Source organism: Dermacentor albipictus, chromosome 8 (assembly GCF_038994185.2).
Source record: "Dermacentor albipictus isolate Rhodes 1998 colony chromosome 8, USDA_Dalb.pri_finalv2, whole genome shotgun sequence".
In the NCBI taxonomy this organism is placed as follows: domain Eukaryota; kingdom Metazoa; phylum Arthropoda; class Arachnida; order Ixodida; family Ixodidae; genus Dermacentor; species Dermacentor albipictus.
Genome location: NC_091828.1, coordinates 21,556,808 through 21,575,861, shown reverse-complemented (window position 1 = coordinate 21,575,861; position 19,054 = coordinate 21,556,808). Strand labels below are relative to the sequence as shown.

Here is a 19,054-nt window from a genome sequence, read left to right as displayed (position 1 = left end):
GTATTTTACGAAATTTTTGTACAAAGCAATTGCATTTATGCATATTTTGGAGCCTGCTAGCCTTGCACGAGTAGGTAATATGTGGAGTTACGTTTTGGCAAATTTCATTGATGCAGGATTGTAGTACAGTGACATTTTGTTGTCGAGAAGTATGAAATGCATTGACTCCTATGGGCATTCGCCGGGGTTACGAAAATATTTCGTTGTCGTGAGAATTTCATTGGCACAGTATTTCATTGTCGCGGGTTTCGACTGTATTCACTCAGTCGCTCTATTTAATCTCTTCTGTCTTCCTCTTCTTTCCTTCCTTGACAGCCTTGGCACCCTGCTTCACCTTCATCTGATTTCGCTCCTGACCATAGAATCTTATATATTTATGTGAAAGTAACTTGGCTGAATATATAAATGTCTGTCTTCTCTTCAGTCTGCCTTCAGTGCTGCTTGTCATTGGCTTGTCATGAGAGTCTTGAGAGATTCTTGTCATGAGCATCGCACATGTAATGCAAAGACGTGGGATCATTTCCCACCTGCAGCAAGTTGTTTTTTCATACACTTTCATTGCCATTAATTTATCATTTCTTTGAATAAATTAGTAAGTACAAGTAATTTCCCCTATGTGTTCCTTGGTGTCTCTGTTTGTTGACTTCTCATGATATGATTAATGAAAGTCTGGCCCGTCGGTTAACCCCTTTTCTTCTCGTTCTTGTCACGAGAGGTGTCAGTAGTGCGAAACTAACCTTGCTGTCTCTGTTTTCTCTTCCATTCAGATTGGGACGCTGGTGGAGTACCTGAGGGATGACCCCCGGGAGGGCGTCAAGGCCCAGGCCCTGGATGACCTCTGCCTGCTGGCCACCGAGCAGCCTCACCTATGGGATACGGACAGCGTGCATGTGAGTGCTTGAAGGGGCAGGCTCCTCCACACACTTGTGCCGCTTGCAGGCGTTGCTATTGATAGCAAGAGAGGCACTTGTCCTTGTGTCTCTACAATTAACTCTCATACTGTGATGCGTTCTTTGGTTGCGACACTTTTTCTCAATTTGACTTGGGACCATTAAAGAGTGCAATCGACCTTTTGCGATGCATTGCGCCGCCATCGTGCGGTCGCCACGAGAAACAATTTGGCAGGCACCGCGACAGCCTCCCCACGCGAGACTCGCGGCTAAACAAGCAGCGTGTGAGACAAGACCGAAATAATGTGTATGCGCCGTCATATTTTGTCATCATCAACTAGCCACCAAGCCCGCTGGTTATTGCTTTGTACCCAGAGGTTTCTTCAGCGTGACAAACGGCTGGAAGAAGAGCTTTGGCAATGCTTTACAAGCTCCTCCTTGGCCTGAAAGCACTGCACCTGTGGCGTAAAGTGAATAAGTAATAAAATAGTATGAGTACGCACAAAAATTCATCATTCGAATAGGGCATAAAGTGTAGTTCTTAGGGCGAATATCACGTTTCACCACTGCATGTCTTGCTTTATGGTGTACCATAGCGCTAGCCGTACATACCTACGCAGGCAGTGGGGAGGCCAACAGAATGCCAAGTTGCATACATTGTTTATCCATTTAGAATGTGTGTACATCTACAAAAATGCCAAAAAATGGACAGAATGACCAAAGTTGGTGATACCCCATTTATGTGCGCCTGTCTTCCTCGTAGAACACGCCGCAGTACGAACATAGCGGTCGACCGCGTCCTTTTTTTTAAATGATCGGTGTGCGCAAAAAGCGTTGGTATTTTCTCGTAGTAGTGACGGAAAAGAACACAGCATTACTGTGAATGAGTAAACTAACTTTTATTGGCCGAACCTGTGCCCACAAAAACAGGCTACATTAAAGCACAACGATAGTGGCGAACACAGTCGGCGATCGGCGAAATCTGATCAGCGGGTCAAGCGTGTCAGCTTTTATATATGAGCCATCGAACGTTTAATCGCTGGTGCCCGCGTGTCTTCCAGAAAATTCTACACCATTCGCATCACGCATACCTGCAATCAGTTTGCACAAGGTTTGGCAACAACAGACAGCGGATAGAACGATCGGTAACATTAGAGAAACTTCTGATACATGCGGGCATGTCTCATGCTGAGTGATAACATTTGTTTGACAGTGAAAAGCAGTGACCCGAAAAAGATAAACCAGTACACGTGTCAGTATGAAGTCCAAATGTTTGGGCGACAGTGAAGGCGCCCTTAAAATGTGTCAGTTACACAGTAAGACGCGCCACTCGACTCCAAAACATGCCGCATAAGAAAATGAGCCTTAGTACATACCGTACTACATCCCGATTCGCTAAAGGAACATAAAAGCCTTCTGCAAGTAAACATTGCTTGGTGCCAACAAGAATTTCGAAATGGCAACGAGCAATGATTGCTAACTTGCACTATCAGCTACTTCCACAGTGCGCGCTGTTTCCCATGTTAGCCCGGCAGTGCAGGCGAGCTTGGCTCCAACAGATAACCACACCGACATCACGAGCATTCGCTGAGCGTTTAAAAAGCTGCAAGTGCGCACGGTGTGAAGTTGTAAAATGACAGCGTTCTAGCGCTGGACCCACAGTGATGATAGAAAAAAAAAGAAAGACACATCGCGTTTCGCTCAACCAGGTCACGTGAGCTCAGAGATTGTTTGTTTCGCTAGCTCAAACATACATTTGTGCCTTCGGCGAGATTATTCATATGAGTCAGTAACGGCGAAAACGGAGTGGTAAACTGCATGTGCCAATACATACCTGTCACAAAGTGCAGCCCTAATCAAGGCTTCACTGCGCTTTCGATCGTGTTTTACCGACGGAAATTGGAAAAGCCGCATTGCCCTTCTGGGATGGTCAGGGGAGGTGCAGCCGTAAATGACATGCGACATTAGCATCGCGCTAAAGTTCAATAGCAATAATGTTCGAAAGGCATTTCGTGCGCGCGGCAGCGATAATGGCAAGGCTGACAAGTGAAAGAACCTTATTGGATTTCTGGCGAGGACGCAAACTCGTCGCGCACCCGGCTAGTCCCACGTTGGGACTGGCAGGTTTAGCCCACTGGGCACGCCGGACAGCCCGAATTTGCTTGTCTAGAGTGGGGCTACGCAAACGCAAGTCCCACTCCTCCTTGCTGAACTTGGCGTATCTCGACCGGCACTCCCGGAGAATGTGTGCTGTCCTGCAGCGAGGCACGCTTCATTTTATTGGCGAGCGTGAATTCGTGGCAGCCACTCACAAGCCATTCGTTGTAGAGCGCCCGAATTCTATCTTTCACTGGCTTGTTCAAACAAACATCGAGCGGCTGGAGCTGCGATGTCAGGCCGCCGGGTATCACGACAAGGTCGGTGTTGCATGCAGCCAGTTTATCTTGGATGCGCTGGTCAAGGTGGCACCTGAATGCCTCGAGCACAAGCATCCCACGCAGACTCAAACTGCCGCCGGGTTTCTTCTGCCAAACGTTATCAATCCAGTCAGTGACCATCCAACGTGGCCATCCAACCTTTCTAATTTGCGCACACAATCACGCTACTTGGAAACACGATTCCTTTCAGCAGCGTAAGATACGGGGGTAGCTTGTGCCCATCCGCAGTGCAACAAAGCATTGCGGTGACTCTAGTTTGTTTCGTGGCTGGAAGACAAAACATGCACTTGCTTTGCCTCCTTCTTTTCAACGGTTGTGGTGTCAGGCATGTCAGAGTAGAGCGGCGTCTGATTGGCCTTTCCAATCTGTCCAAAGTGGTAGCTGTTTCTATGGCGCAACTTTAAAACGAACTGATGAAAATTGTGCAATTTCAGTTCAAATTCTTCGGGCAATTTTTTCATATCCCTGTCTGCCTTCGAAGAGACAGGCCTTTTCTTTTCATAAAATTTGATAGCCAGCACCTGCTCGCTTTGAAGTCACTCCACCTTAGCCCTTTCTGTAGGGCTAACTGCGTCACCCGTACTTTGAGCCGATTGGTCGTCACAGGCCGCTGTGCCGCTCGCTGCTCTTGCACGTATTCCGCGAGCAGTTCCTCTATTTCAGCGAAGCGGCCCTGCTTTGGTCCACTGAAACCCTTCCTTGTTCTTCTGCTGGCGAAAATATTCTCCTTCTGTTTGTGCCAGTCCCGCACGCAAGTTTCGGGAGCTTCGAACGCCCGTGATGCGGCCCGATTTCCGTCTGTCTCCCCGCACGTAACTTTCCTTTTAAATGCGGCATCATGGTGGACTGGCGTGTCTTCGCACACAGTGCTTCCATGCTGATTGAATAAACGCAGAGAACGGGAAGGCAGGCGGCAGACTAGGTTACACCAGCGCCTGGTTACACATACAACATGCAGGAAGGTATGCCGGCTAGGCTAGCAGCGCGTATGATGCGGCCATTTTTCGAATGTCGATGGCGATATGGTAACGCGGATTTAGGGTCGTACTCGATTCTAACGCGCATGCAATTCTTGGACCCGTTTTATCAGAAAAAGGTACACGTTAGATTCGTGTAGAGACGGTAATTCATTTTTGCGACTCATGTTTTGGATGAATTCAGGCTTCAAAGTTTGATTTTTGGGACTAAAACGTTAATTCCGAGTAACACTACCAAATGTTGGCGGCCTCCAATTTGGATTTTCTGCTAGCTTGGCTTCCAGCGGTCCGCTATGTAGCCTCCAAGATAGCGAGGGGCACGCTATAAATAGAGCGTGCACAATCCTCCATTCTCGGAGGCTATGCCCACTCTCCCTTAGTTGACAAAAGGCTCCAGGGGTGGAACTTCTTCTTTCTTTTTTCAGTCAGCACTATCGTCATAATCACTTAACGCGAGATCAGTTCTTTTTTACTTTTTCTAACTTTTTCGTTTAATATTTTGAAGTTTCGACTGGTATTTTGCACGTGGTGTGTCCATAGAACAGGTATGTCTCTGAGACGTCGCATCTTTGTGTGTAATTGTTCGGCTTCGCATATGTGTGTTCGGCACCACTTCCTGTGCCTTCATGAGAGCCAAGTGATGCGAAGTAATGGGGCTCGTTTCTTCTATCTCCATGGTGATCTCCACTAACAGAGATCGCCAACATGGTGACACTCTTATCGACTGTGCACACAGACGACGTCACCCTTGAGCAAATTCAAGCAAGTCTGATCACCTCCATGTGCAGTATGAGGCAGTGCATTCGAGATTTTTTTAAGCCATTCTGAGAGTAATAAATCTTATTTTTTGTGGTGAACGAGTTTTTTGTGGTGAACGAGGTCTGGAAAATTGGTCGGTGGCTCTGTATGGCGTAGAATGCATTGATACGAATACGTGATTTGCTGCGTCAACACTGCACTCGCTTCTTATGACCTCCAAAATCAGGTGGCATGCACCGTAAGATTTTAGAGGCCGTGACCAGCTAAATTTGAAAGTGATCGAAAGCAATCTGCTTTGGGGGCACAGTCTAGGCACAGCCTAGTTTTGTGTGCGCTCTGTTCTCGCTAATCAGTTTGCATTGAAGCAGTAGACTTCACGAAGGTCACTTCGTTCGTTGGTGCTGCCGCAATTCCTAAAGCCAGCATTTTGACAGCGAGTGTCGGTGCTTGTCAAGTGTGAAGTATTCATGTTTGCCTGTGCGTGCTGACACCACGCTGGTTTACACAGTTAGTAAGTGAATCTTTACTAGGGGCATTCTACTCCGACAGCTGCTACGTATAGCACAGCCATGTGAGCCCTGTCTTGAATACGATCTGCGATGCGGACGGTCCAGGCGCACCGAGGGCCGTTAGCTTCGTATGCACTGTAGCACCTATACGCTTGCACGTCACTTGTGTTCACGAAGTGAAGTGCCACTGTCTCTTTTTGTTTCCTCCTCTTGTTTTTGCCTCTGTCCACGGGCAATGTGCGCCGCATGCTTCCAGTAGGGTGCATCGATTAGCACACTTCCGGGTGTGGCACATCGAAGCACCTTAGCTTGAAAGATTGGTAGTGGTGGCAGTCACTCCGAATGTATACTCTCATGGTATTGGCAAAGCTGCAGGGTTGGTAATTGCCTAATTTTGTTATTAGCAGCTAATAAATAGTACCTCTGCAGACAATGCGTGCATTGCGTCGACGCAGCGCCACCAAGATGGTGGCGCTGCGTCAACGAATAGCCGGCAGATCCGCAGTGCGAGGGGGCCTTCCGAAGCCAGATCTTTTCGCAATTTTTCATAACAGCACTCTAGGAAAGTGCCGTTTTCTCGATTTCTACTGCATATTTTGTTATAATATTTTGCCACATAGTAAGCAAATGTCCGTGGATTGCGAAAAAAAAATTCGAAAACTGAAAATTTTGACAATTTGACCACCTCAATTGCCACATCCCCCCTTAACCCTTTCGCTGTCATGGAGGTGCCGGTACGTCTTCGCGCTCCCTCCCCCCCTCCGCCCCAGTGTCACTGACGTACCGGTACATTCTCTATCGTGCGTTCAAAATTTCGCGCCTGAGCGCAAAGCTGGCGCTCCTGGACTGGCCATGCCATCTGTTGACTCTTTCTACAAGTTCGTATTTTTGCCTCGACCTATGTGAAGAGTACGGTGCGACTGCCACTCGTCTCTCTCTCTTTGCTGAGTGGCGCGGTGGCTCCGCATTCGCTGTATCATGTGTCGCGCACGTGTGGTTATGGGTTCAAGGGTTGTTCTGCCATCTCCGCTGGTTTGAAGGTTTTTATTTTTCTTCTGTTGGTGTGTCTGCTATGGCGCGTCAAGTTCAGAGGCACGCGCCATTGCCTCTCTGAAAAGAGTGACTCGATTGCTGCTTTCGCTCTCTCGCCGCACCCTCGTTTCCGACTTGCAGCAGTAAACGTAAAGCCCTTCGAACTTTGTTTTAGACTTTTTCCATCTCCCTCTGTCTTCTTGATCACACAACATCCCATTTCTCTCCGTCGTGCGGGCGACTGAAAGCGCATCCTCCCTGCGCGCGGTTACTTTCGGATGGCTGAGCGCGCGGACTTTCGTCTGCTCATTGGAGCGGTGGCTCAATTCCAATTCAGAATACGAGCCGAGCTCGGATTCGGACTTGGACAGTCTCATGCGAGGAAGAGGTGAGTTCCGCATAGTCAGATTCGGATGTTGACCGGATGTTATAGTCAGGCTGATGATGATGATGTTTACTAACAACAGCTGCAGAACACTGAAATGTACATATTGCATTGACTATGTTGTTTGTATACCAATCATAATCAAAAATAAATTGCTATGTTCATTCCCTGTTATGCTCGTTCCCTGAAACCAAGCCAACACAGGGGGGCGTCATGGCCAGAAAGATCCGACAGTGAAAGGGTTAACTGAAGAGTACATCTGAGATGGATCGTCTTAAGTGGATTCTTTTTTGCATTCAGCTTACGGAAAACCAAACAAATGTTCCCATGTTGTTCGTTATGTGCAAGAATTCGGCTTAACCTAGTTCGTCTTTGCAATGACAGGTTCTTATGAAAATATTGCGCATGCAAGGGCAACCTTGGTGCGAATAACAGGCAGAGCCGTTTGTATACAAAATGCAATCTTTTCACATTGAACTCTCACAAAAGGGAATAACCTATAGTATTTACAACACGGGAGAACTTGGATGAGAATATCATTACAGCAAGTAGGAACGAATCAGCAGGATGCATTCAAAGTTATAGAGTAGCTCAAAGTACTGTAATGATGCAATTGTCAACGATGCGGAAAGTAATAAAGTCACGGTGATTGCTCATACACGGATTCATTCGGGAAGTTGCGTTGGCCCAGGAAAACGGTGGTTGCCGAGGACGCGTTAGAGGACGAACCAGGGAGCCCCTTGTCGACACTGTCTGCCACGCCAAGCTCTGTTGTCGTGACCAGCACGGTCGACAAACGTGAGGCAGCTACGTTCTCCGTGAGACATTGTTAGAGCCGGGTGCAGATCAGCGTTTAGCAACGGTCGGCAGAGCCTAGCTTGTTGGACAGGCCCGGGCCCTCTCACCTGAACAGCCAGTCAGCTCCATCAACCAAGCACAGCTCGACTGTAAACTGTCATCCATGAACGTCCCCGAAACAGTCTGGTTTCTTGGAACAGTAGGGATCACTCCTGGCTCTGCCTAGGGATGCACTGCTACTGCTTCACGAACCAGCACCGCCTTCTTGTCGTATGACTTCCGAGCTCCGCTGCCCATGCTCTCTTCTGTCCAGTGCCTTGCGCTTTCCTCTTCCTTTACTTCTCCCTTTTCAGCTTGCCGCTACCTGTCTTTTCTTTCCCGGGCTGTTGCTTGTTTCTTCGTGGGTTTGTGTTCCAGTCATCAAGCGCGTCTCACAACACAAGTATGACATTGCGTGCACATCACAGTCTTAACGAGAGTTCACTCTATTGTTAGAACCAGTATCACTATAAGTGGATTCAACTGTACGCAATGGATTGGTAGCATACAGTATTCTCAAAGTCTGCTATGTAGAAAGGGGTTCCTTGGAGGCCACTGGCCTTGCAACTTAACCGTAGCAACACATACTGTATTTGCTGGATCCTATCACACAATTTTTTTCACCAGTAATTCCCTAAAATGGGAAATGCCTATTAAAATCAAGTATGAAGCTGAGGCTGAAATGAGGGTTCTTGACCATTCTATAGCAAGGGCTGTGCTTTGCCCTAGTGCGGGCACCAAAAGCTCGAGTTTGTGATCACCGGACACCACGTGTAGCTGTGCCTGGATCGTACCTTTGGTGAGGTCACATGTTGCTGGGAATACCAGACACTTATAGAAACAAAGAACAAGACAATTTTCAGAACCGTGAGTATCAGCAATGCTAATTCCATAGTCGCATCATGCTGCGAGTTTAGAACACTTCTCTGTTTTTGGAGCCTGCTACCTAATGCATATAACCTGTCTTGGGTGGCACAAAAATGGTCTTCAAATAATTTGTGGCCATGTTTCGCACCATTATGATTGTGAATTAATAAGAGTGAAGATCCACATGCTGATGTTCATGAGAAAAACATTCGATTCGTTGCCGAAAATGGCACTTGTAATTTTATTTTGAATTTTTCCCTGGATTTTGTACTTCAGATGCACATAATATAACATTTTTACTCACTTTTGAAAAGTCGCACCAGAAAGGTAAAATATTCTTGACCAAGTACAAACCAGTAGTTGTTTTTCCCTCTTACTGCGAAAATCTGTTGAGGAAACAATTGAAGGGTATTGTGATTTACATCTTTGAAGTTTGCAAATCACTGTTTGCGTTACAATTGAAGGCACTGAAATTTTCATTTCTGGCTATGAAGAACTGGGTGCGTGTTACAATCAGCATTGTGTACACTAAATATATACACTATATATGGCGACACGGAGGTTCAGCTTGAGCTGACCTTGTGCGTTGTTTGCTGTGCAGGCGGTGGTGCAGTACGCACTGAGCACCCCATACCTCAACCTCAAGTGCGGCGCTCTCTCCGTGCTGGTGCTGCTGGCCCAGTCAGTTGCCGTCGACAAGTTTGACCTGATGCCAGGTGGGTGCTCCATTGTCACCTTCTGGTTCTCACTCCTCTGAAATGTGCGGAGACATTGTGGATAAGTGTGTCTCAAGGTACAATCCATCGACCTCCAGTTCCTGCTTGAGATTTTATTTGCTTTTACAGGCACAAATAGCAGTTGACACCTCATCACGTTTAGCGTTTTGTTCAGCATGAAAATGATGCACAAGTGCGTTGGCGAACACAGAAGTAAACTTACAAAACACAGAAGAAAGTAGTATGGGATAATTCACTTGTAACAATCACTGACCATTTTTTTAGGCTTAGAGGTTTGCAAAAATGTCCATATTGCTACACGCGTGTGATATTTGATTGTTTGAATAAGGCGCATTGGGTGCCATCACTTAAGAAAGGAGGAGGAAGAACGAACTGGGCTTGTACTATGAATCTAACAGGTCAGCGCTGCAAGCACTGTTGTAAATATAACCTGTAAATAGTTGCTCATCTTACTGACTTGTCCTTCGCGTAACAATGTGGTGGATGGTGCCGTTCCCCGTCCTCGCCACGGAGCTCCGCAGTGGCCGCACTGTCCTGCTTTCCACCATGGCTCCCAGTGACGACACCTCGTCTCCTTCTACTCCTTTGACACTGACAACAACGTACGTTATGGTTACCAATCCCCACGATCCTGGCATATTCTCTGGCCAAGATAATGTCGACGTTGAGGACTGGCTCAACCTGTATGAGCGTGTTAGCCAAAGCAACCGCTGGGACCCTACCATTATGCTAGCCAATGTCCTATTCTACTTGGGCGGAACTCCTCCTGTCTGGTTCCGGACACACGAGGATGAGATTTCTAGCTGGAATGCTTTCAAAGAGAAACTCGTCGACCTCTTTGGAAATCTCACTGGTCGGCAGCTGGCTGCTGGAAAAGAGCTTTCTACCCGAGTTCAGTCCTCTACTGAATCGTATGTCTCGTACATAGAAGATGTGTTCGCTCTTTGCCAGAAAGTTGACGAGAAAATGGCCGAGGTTGACAAAGTCGGTCACCTACTTAAAGGGCCCCTGAAACGGTTCGGACAAATTTTGTAGGCGCGTAGGGTACAGCTTAAGTAGAACATTCGCACCACAATTTAAGTGAAGCGTTACGTATTAATGGAGCTGCAAGCGATTAGAAGTTACCCTCCTCCCTAGCTATACTTTTCCTCCTCAACTCGCTCGCCGAACGAGCGGCGCTAAGCTCCGCCTTCACTGGTTCAGCGTCACGATGCGACGTCACATCGCTCACTTCCGGTTGTTTAGGAGCACGCCCCCTCCCGCGCGAGACCTCTCCGCTAGCCGCTTGGCCGTCGACCGAGAGCTATCGAAGCAGCGTGCGTTGCGAGCATTCTGTCGTAGCGCCGAACGTGTCCGGTACTCCGCTAAAAACAGGCAAGCTGGTCATTTCGGCAAATGACTGGAGGCATAAACTCAAGCTGATGAAGGAACTTTAACGTAGACGTACGTGAGCAGCCTGATCGGTCTGCACGGTCCAGACACTTGCTGGCGCAGCGCTTAACCAGTCAAACAAAGCGCTAATATTGCTCTAACCAAGTGTAAAGCATTTTAAACATTTATAAATCAACGTGTTGATGATTACACTCCTGCGAAAAATACACACCAGCAGCAAAGAATACACTTCGTTGCTGCTACTGTGTATGGTTGAGCTCTGTGCCACCAGGTGGCTGCACCGTGCAGACCGTTCACATTTGCCCTTCTGCTCATCTCGTGGCTCATCCCGGCACAGTCAAGCGGCCAGACCCTGTCCCCTTGCGCTTGCGTTTGCCCTAATACTGGACTCGCGGTTTGCAGGTCGCTAGGTTTGCAGTCCACAAGGCAACAAAGTCGAATCATAGTGCTCGCGAAAAGACTGAGACCGACTCTGACCGCGGAGCTCTCGTCAAAATGGAGTACGTTGTAACCCAAGCAGACGACACTTGCTGTGTGCCGGAAGTGCTGAAGTGTACTAAAAAACTATTCTTGTGTATTCTCTTTAAGTTATTTTCTTTTTACAAAAACGAAGTAACTAACATTCCAACTATTACGAGCATCATTTGTTCACCATAAAGTTGGAAAAATTATCGACCACGCGCCCTGGTCAGCCAATCAGATAGCTCGCCCATGTGACGTAATATGGGTTATTTGCATCATATGGGTAGGGGCGGCTTAAAATTCCGCCGAGCAGTGCGCTGCGATCGGCAGCGATGTGTATTTTTAAAACCTTATAATAAATTACACGCCTTACGCAGAGCACTTAGATGCATCAATTAATGATCAGAAGAACCTACTCTAACGACTCAGTACGTTTGTAGAAAATCGCCAAAATCGTTTCAGGGTCCCTTTAAAGGAATCGCGGACGACGCCTTCAACTTGTTGGTCTTCAACAATGTGTCCACCATCGACGTCATTGTCAAAAAATGCCGCCGCTTTGAGCTTGTCAAAAGCCACTCCACAGGTATCCCGGCTCCCTAACATGGCTGCGATGACATCTTGCGTTGACCTTACCGCTTCACCACCTTTTCATCGAGCACATCACACATATTGTTCACCACGAACTCGACGCTACAAGTCCTGCGCTGTTCCATTCACGCCCACTTGGACCCACCATTGACCAACCAGCCCCAGCGATCTCCCTCATTCAGGCATTTGTACGACAAGAATTTGAGAACCTAGGTTTTCCTGCTGCCTGCTCCGTCTCCCGACCTGACGCCCGACCGGTGCTGACTGCTCCGCCTCATGGCCATGTGTATTCCCCTCCCACATACCGCAACCCTGCCGAGTGGAGAACTCCGGATGACAAGCCCATTTGCTTCCATTGCCTCCGCATTGGCCATGTCGCTCGCCACTGCCGCACCGCCTGGACATCGCCGTATTCGAGCTCCTTTTCCCCTTCTCCTTGCCCATATGCCGACCCACGCGGTTACTCGCCTCGCCATATGCCTCCTACCTCTGAAGTATCCGTCGATGTCAGTCATCCTCCTCTCTCGCCGTCACTTCAGCGCCGTTGGTCCCCGTCGCCCCAGCCATCCCTGTATTCGTCGCCAACCAATTATGGACCATCCCGGACGAAAAACTAAGCCATGCAGCTCTTGGAGGTAGTGCTGTATCACGTTCGTCCTGTCCAAATCCTCTATTGATGCTCCTCACCAACACAAACCTAACTGAAGTAGACATAGATGGTGCTCTGTTGACGGCATTAATTGATACTGGAGCCCAAGTGTCCATAATGAACACTAACCTATGTCGTCGTCTCAAAAAAGTTCTTACGCCTGCGATCGCTCGAGCCATACGTGTCACCAATAGCGCCACTGTTGCCATTAGGGGTATGTGCACTACTTGCATAGGAATTGCTGGCCGGCAAGTTCCAGTCCTGTTCACCGCGCTGACCAATTGCCCTCATGACCTTATCTTTGGGCTTGACTTTCTGACGACGCATTCTGCCTTCATTGACTGTTCCACCGATACGCTGTGCCTCGAGTTTCCTCTTCTTTCAGACATTCGCCCCGAACACTCTCTGCACTACAGCATTTGTTCGCTTACCTCCAAAAGCCCTAACCTTCGTCGAATTGGCCTCAACAACAACAACTATGTCGTCGCACCTATTCGTGATGTCCTCCTGGCGCGTGACATCTCTCTGCCACACTCCTTCGTAACCCTTACCGCTAATCACATGTGTCTCCCCGTTATCAATTTTGGCTTGACGAAGCAAGTGTTACCTGAAGGCATAGCGGTGGCCAGGCTCCGGTCAGGATGGACGACCACGTCACTGCTTTTGCAGCTGGCGCGTCTCCAGATCCCCCTGATTACCCGCAGGATGCCTTGAACCTCGACGGCCTGTTACGTCCCATGGTCGCTCTGGACCTCGCACCTGACCAAGCAGCCGCCCTATATCGCCTTTTGCTTTCCTACCGTGACATATTTGACACTGACAATCGACCACTTGGTCAGACGTCCCTTGTTAAGCCTCGGATAAACACTGGTGATACTGGTCCCATTCACCGCCGACCGTATCGCGTGTCCACGGCAGAGCGCCAAGTTATTAACACTTTCCTGTCCGCGCCTATGCCTATCGACAGTATGTTGTCGATGGTTTCAACGTCGATTTTCTCCCGTTCGGAGCGCTTACGGACAGCTAGCGCCATCCAGCGCATAAAAGGACAACTATTTTTCAAGTTTCGGTATTGTGTTTCCTTTTTTGGCCGCGGGAGGGATTTTTAAAACGCCTTTTAATCGCGCTTGACGAGCGCGCTTAGTTTCGGATATGGCGTCGACGTCGCGCGCAGCTGCTCCTCGGAAACGGCGAGTTTCGACGGATTCCGATGAGTCTGCATCAGAATTTTGTGATGGTGGTAGCAGCGGAGACTCGGGAGATGATTTTGACTCATCCGACTTCAGCACGGACGGTGAAAGTGCGTCAAGTAGCCCCGGAACGTCGACAGGTATCCGCCGGTAAGTTCCGTTTTCCACTCCGAGCCATTTTATCGCGGCCGCGATCAGATCTAAAGACATGCGGCGTGTTCTAAAGGCTACGGCTCTTATCTGCAGGGTGTCAACGTCGTTTGGACAGGACCACTTGTCGGCGGCGGCACAAAGAGTGGAGTTTTGCGCGAGAAGACGGCCGGGAGTCGACCTCGGCACTGCGCTCCGTAGTGCCGCGCGGCGCTTCGCAAGAGCCGTCGACTTCTTCGCGCTGTTTTTCACGGCGGAAATAATCACCGAGATATGCAGCATGACAAATAAATATGCGTGGATGCATATTTTGGAGAAGCAATCATACAGTGAGAGAGACGGGTCTTGGAAGGAAGTGACTCCCGATGAGATGAAGAAGTTTATCGGACTTCTCATTTACATGGGTATTGTGCAAGTACCGCGCTTGCACTGCTACTGGAACACGCGGAAATTATTTTCTGGTCTTCTTCCGCCTTCGGTAATGCCAAGAAATAGATTCAAAGCGTTGCTTGCATTCCTGAGTGTGTCCGACCCTGAGAAGACAACTGCCGCATCCCATGGCAAGCTGCATCGCGTAGCTCCGCTGCTGAAGCACATCAACGCCTCATCCGCCCAATTTTTCCAGCCTGATCGGAGCCTCTCCGTTGACGAGAGGATGGTGAAATCCAAAGGCAGATCCGGAATTAGACAGTACATGCGGGACAAAGTTATTAAATGGGGGTATAAATTGTGGGTTTTGGCGGACTCCAAATCTGGTTACACTGTTCAGTTCAGTGTATACACAGGAAAGCGTGAAGCACCTAGCGCACGTGGGCTGGCATTCGATGTTGTGACGCGACTGGCAGAGGACTACCTAGATCAAGGGTACATCATTTATTTAGACAACTTTTACACGTCGACATCCTTGTTCGTACACTTGTTGGAGCGCAAGACGCTTGCTTGCGGCACAACGCGGAAGGATCGTCGGGGCTTTCCAGCCGAGCTCAAGGACACCCAATGGGAAAAAAAAGCAAAGAGAGGAGATGTTCGCTGGCTACGGGACCAGGACGTACTATATTTACAATGGAAGGACAAGCGTGTTGTTCACATGATGTCGACAGCCCACACAGCCAACAAATTCGTACTTGCGAAGCGCAGAAGGAAAGTTGACAATAAGTGGGAAGAAGTATCGGTGAAAAAGCCAATGCTGATTGACAAGTACAATGTGGGCATGCTCGGCGTCGATAAATCAGACCAGCTGATTGGGACATACAATGTTCTGATGAAGTGCGTGCGTTGGTGGAAAACGCTGTTTTTCCACAGTATAGATATTGCTGTTGTCAACAGCTTTATTCTATTTGATGAGCACCGCCGGCAACATCCCGAAGTGCCTGAATTGTCAAGAGGTTCGCGCTTTGATCAGTTCGCGTTCAGGCTAGAGCTGGTAGAGCAGCTCATAGGGCTTGATCAGCAACAACATCCAGAACCCAAGGCTCCTCCTGCTGTTCCCGCTACATGTGCCCCTAAGGATCAAAAGCACAAGCCCCAGAAGCTACAAAGATACAGGAACTGCAAATTGTGCTATCAAGAACGGAAAGTGGAACAAAAAACGAACGTTTTCTGCGAGACGTGCTCCGCAAACTTGTGCTTCACCACATCACGCAACTGCTTTGTGCGGTGGCACGATAGCCACTAGGGATAACCTTTTCCTTTGTAAAAAAATAACTTGTGCAGATAGAAAGTTTATATTTGCAGGAATGTTGTATACGGCCTGTCCCTTCAAAACGTATATTTCGAAATTTTTTTATGTTGTCTTGGTGCAAAGCAGCATCGACGTTTTTGCGGAGTTTTCTCGTTTTTGTTACAAATTTTTTATTAAGTGATTTTTTTTCAATTAATTGGTAATAAATGTTTGCTTTCAAACGACACCATTAAAAAGCACATTCCCTCTTCTACAAATTGATACTAAACATTTTAATATCAAACAATTGGTGTAGCAGCAAAAAAAATGTTTACTAGACCACCCGAAAAGTGCTTATTTTCCCACGGACAGGAAAGTGTTAAGCAGGAAGTAAACAAGATGCTCGCCAGAGGCATTGTTGAAGCCTCGTCGAGTCCTTGGGCGTCGCCGGTCGTGCTCCTCAAAAAGAAAGATGGCACGTGGCGTTTCTGCGTTGATTACGGCCACCTAAACCGAATCACTAAAAAAGACGTTCGCCCTTTACCACGACTCGACAACACTCTTGACTGTCTTCATGGTGCCAAATACTTTTCGTCCATTGACCTTCGATCTGGTTATTGGCAGATTTCCATTGATGAGCAACACCAAGAAAAGACCGCTTTCCTCACTCCAGATGGCCTCTACCAATTCAAGGTTATGTTGTTTGGTTTATGCAATGCCCCCGCCACGTTCGAACCGATGATGGACTCTCTGCTTCAAGGTTTCAAATGGTCAACTTGCCTTTGTTACCTCGATGACATCCTTGTGTTTTCTCCTACATTCGAGACGCTCCTTGAGCGCGTCGCAGCTATCCTTGATGTCTTCCGCAAGGCTGGGCTCCAATTAAACTCATCGAAGTGCCACTTAGGGCACTGACAGATTACAGTGATAGGCCATCTTGTCGATGCTTCCGGAGTACAACACGACGTGGAGAAGGTTCGAGCAGTAACGGCTTTTCCTGTACCTTAGTCTGTCAAAGACGTCCAGAGTTTTATGGGGCTCTGTTCTTATTTCTGACGGTTCGTGAAAGATTTTGCAGCAATCGCTCGACCACTCACTGAATTTCTGAAGAAGGACGTGCCTTTCACGTGGGGTTCCTCTCAGGCTGCCGCATTTTCACACCTTATCACGATTCTCAACAATCCACTGGTCTTGGCCCACTTTGACTCGTCCGCACCTACAGAGGTCCAAACCGATGCCAGTGGTTGTGGCATCGGTACCGTCTTATCGCAATGCCAACACGGACATGACCGCGTTATAGCCTACGCTAGCCGCCTCCTGACAACTGCAGAGCGCAACTATTCAATTACCGAGTGCGAATGTCTTGCTCTCGTCTGGGCTGTTTCAAAGTTCCGCCCATACTTAGATGGCTAGTCCGTCTCTGTAATCGCAGACCAGCATGCGCTCTGTTGGCTTTCGTCGCTCAAGGACCCTACTGGCCGGCTCGGTCGTTGAGCCCTCCGACTACAATAATATCCCTACACAGTGGCTTACAAGTCGGGACGCCAACACCAGGACGCAGAGTGCCTCTCTTGCTACCCAGTTGAAGACGCAACCTCTACGTCTTATACTGACACCGTTGCCAGTGTTCTCTCTGTTTTTCCACTGCGCCATGTCGCCAACAAGCAGCGTCATGACCCGTCCTTGCGTATCATCATTGACCGCCTAGATTTCCCTTTGCTTATTCGCACTTCAAGATGGCGAACTCTACCGCCACAACGTTCACCCCGACAGCCCTGCATTACTTCTTGTGCTCCCTAAACACCTTTGCTCGGCTGTTCTCCACGAACTGCACGACCTCCCCGCTGCCGGTTACATAGTTGTGTCACGTACCTACGACCGGACCCGCCAAAGCTTCTTTTGGCCAGGGCTTGCTCACTCCGTTCGAAGATATGCAACGGCGTTTGAGAAATGCCAGCGAAGCAAGACACCATCAACGCTCCCTGCTGGGTACCTTCAACCACTCAACATTCCCGCGGAACCATTCTTTCGGATTGGTTTGGACTTATTTGGCCCTTTTCCTCTTTCTACTTCTGGGAACGACCATGAAGATGTGTCTGTTGCACGGCCAAGCGAATCCTCTTGCGTCGTTTGATTGACAGGGCAACTTGCTGGTATCATTAGTAGATGGAGATAGCAGTATGGCGCTGAAGTGAACCCATGCTGTAACCTGGACAAAGAAGCAGAGCGGATTAGTAAGCCGCATTGTATTGCTGAGTGCTGTTCACACGCCCACTGAATCAGACAGTAAAAAAAAAAATATTTGTGAGGCAAAAATTTATGTTGTTTTTTACAATCCAGTGGTATGGAGCACTCATATACAGGCTTATTCTTAAGGCTGTGCATCAGTGGCCTGCTTGAAATTTCACGATGGCCAAGGCCTTGGCATTGTTTCGCATTTGCCTGTTGCACAGCTCAATGTGCGTTGCATGTTGCTGTGATGCCAAGAAGTGTAGATTGTCACTGGTGGCTTTAGCTGCATCATGACACTGGCAGTTTAGACTGTGTTGTGCAAATTCAGTTGAGAGCTTTTTCCTTACATGGGAGACCAACCTCATGTGTGCTCAGCTTGCTGCGGGTAGCTGCCTGCCGTTCTGCTGCTACTGGCTAACTTTCATGATGTCCACTAGCCTAATCGGCTTCATTACAATGTTACCCAGCATAAGAAAGTCGCAGCTTTGGGCCAAGCTGACAAAGGTCTTTTTACGGCATTCATGTGGCACTTGGAAAGTCGAGAAATTAACGATAATACTTGTGAGCGAACAAACTAGGTTGTAGGATTCTGAGCGTATCCATTGTAATGGCCGTGTGGTAGCGACGAGGACCGTGAGGGCTAAACTTGGACTAGTTGGTGTGGAGGCAAAAGATGGCACCATGAATCTCGAGGCACATTGGTCTGGAAGTGAGCTGGTGCCATTTATTCCTGCTTTGTGTGGAGAGCCTGCTGGATGCCGCCATAACTACCGTGACCCTGTATGCAGGGTGTCTACCAACCGGGAAAACCGGGAATTCTCAGGGATTTTGAGTAGTCTGGAAAAAGTCAGGGAAAACTCAGGGAATTTGGGCCTCTATCAGGGAAAATTAGCGGCAATTTTATTGAAAGGGTCGAAAGTCGCGGTAATGCTGGCTCGAGTAGCAGACAGGAATCGTAATGAATCGTCTTTGACGCCCTGTCATTGGCAGGAGGAGCTGCCAGTGGACAGTCAACGAGTGACTTTCCGGATTCCCGATAATTTGGACAGCTTCGCGGCGCCACCTCGTACCCCATAGTGTCAACGTATCAGAACGTGTGAAGTTTCCGACGCAAGAACTCTTTGCCATCCGATTTTCCGGACGTTCTGCCGCGACCGCAGGTCCGAAATGGCATTAATCAAAGGCTCCACCGCTGCCGTTTTGATTACTTCGCCGCCTCGAACCAGCACTCTCGCACGCAGATCCTCTGGCACTCGTTGCCGCCACTGTGGCAGCGCTAGGCCTAGCTGCTTCGACCTTC

The 19,054-nt window shown here is 48.5% G+C and overlaps 2 protein-coding genes across 2 annotated transcripts in view; both read left to right on the top strand.

The window, feature by feature from the left end:
- defl (Integrator complex subunit 7) overlaps positions 1 to 19,054 on the top strand; it is a 136,586-nt gene that overhangs the window by 28,769 nt on the left and 88,763 nt on the right. Inside the window, exons 5-6 of the mRNA XM_070523139.1 lie at positions 768 to 890; positions 9,296 to 9,410. Coding sequence (XP_070379240.1) covers positions 768 to 890; positions 9,296 to 9,410 — 238 coding nt within the window. The remainder of the gene's footprint in view (positions 1 to 767; positions 891 to 9,295; positions 9,411 to 19,054) is intronic.
- On the top strand, positions 14,164 to 15,762 carry LOC139048669 (piggyBac transposable element-derived protein 4-like). The gene has a single exon (XM_070523160.1). The coding sequence runs from the start codon at positions 14,164 to 14,166 to the stop codon at positions 15,535 to 15,537; it is 1,374 nt and encodes a 457-aa protein (XP_070379261.1). The 3' UTR covers positions 15,538 to 15,762.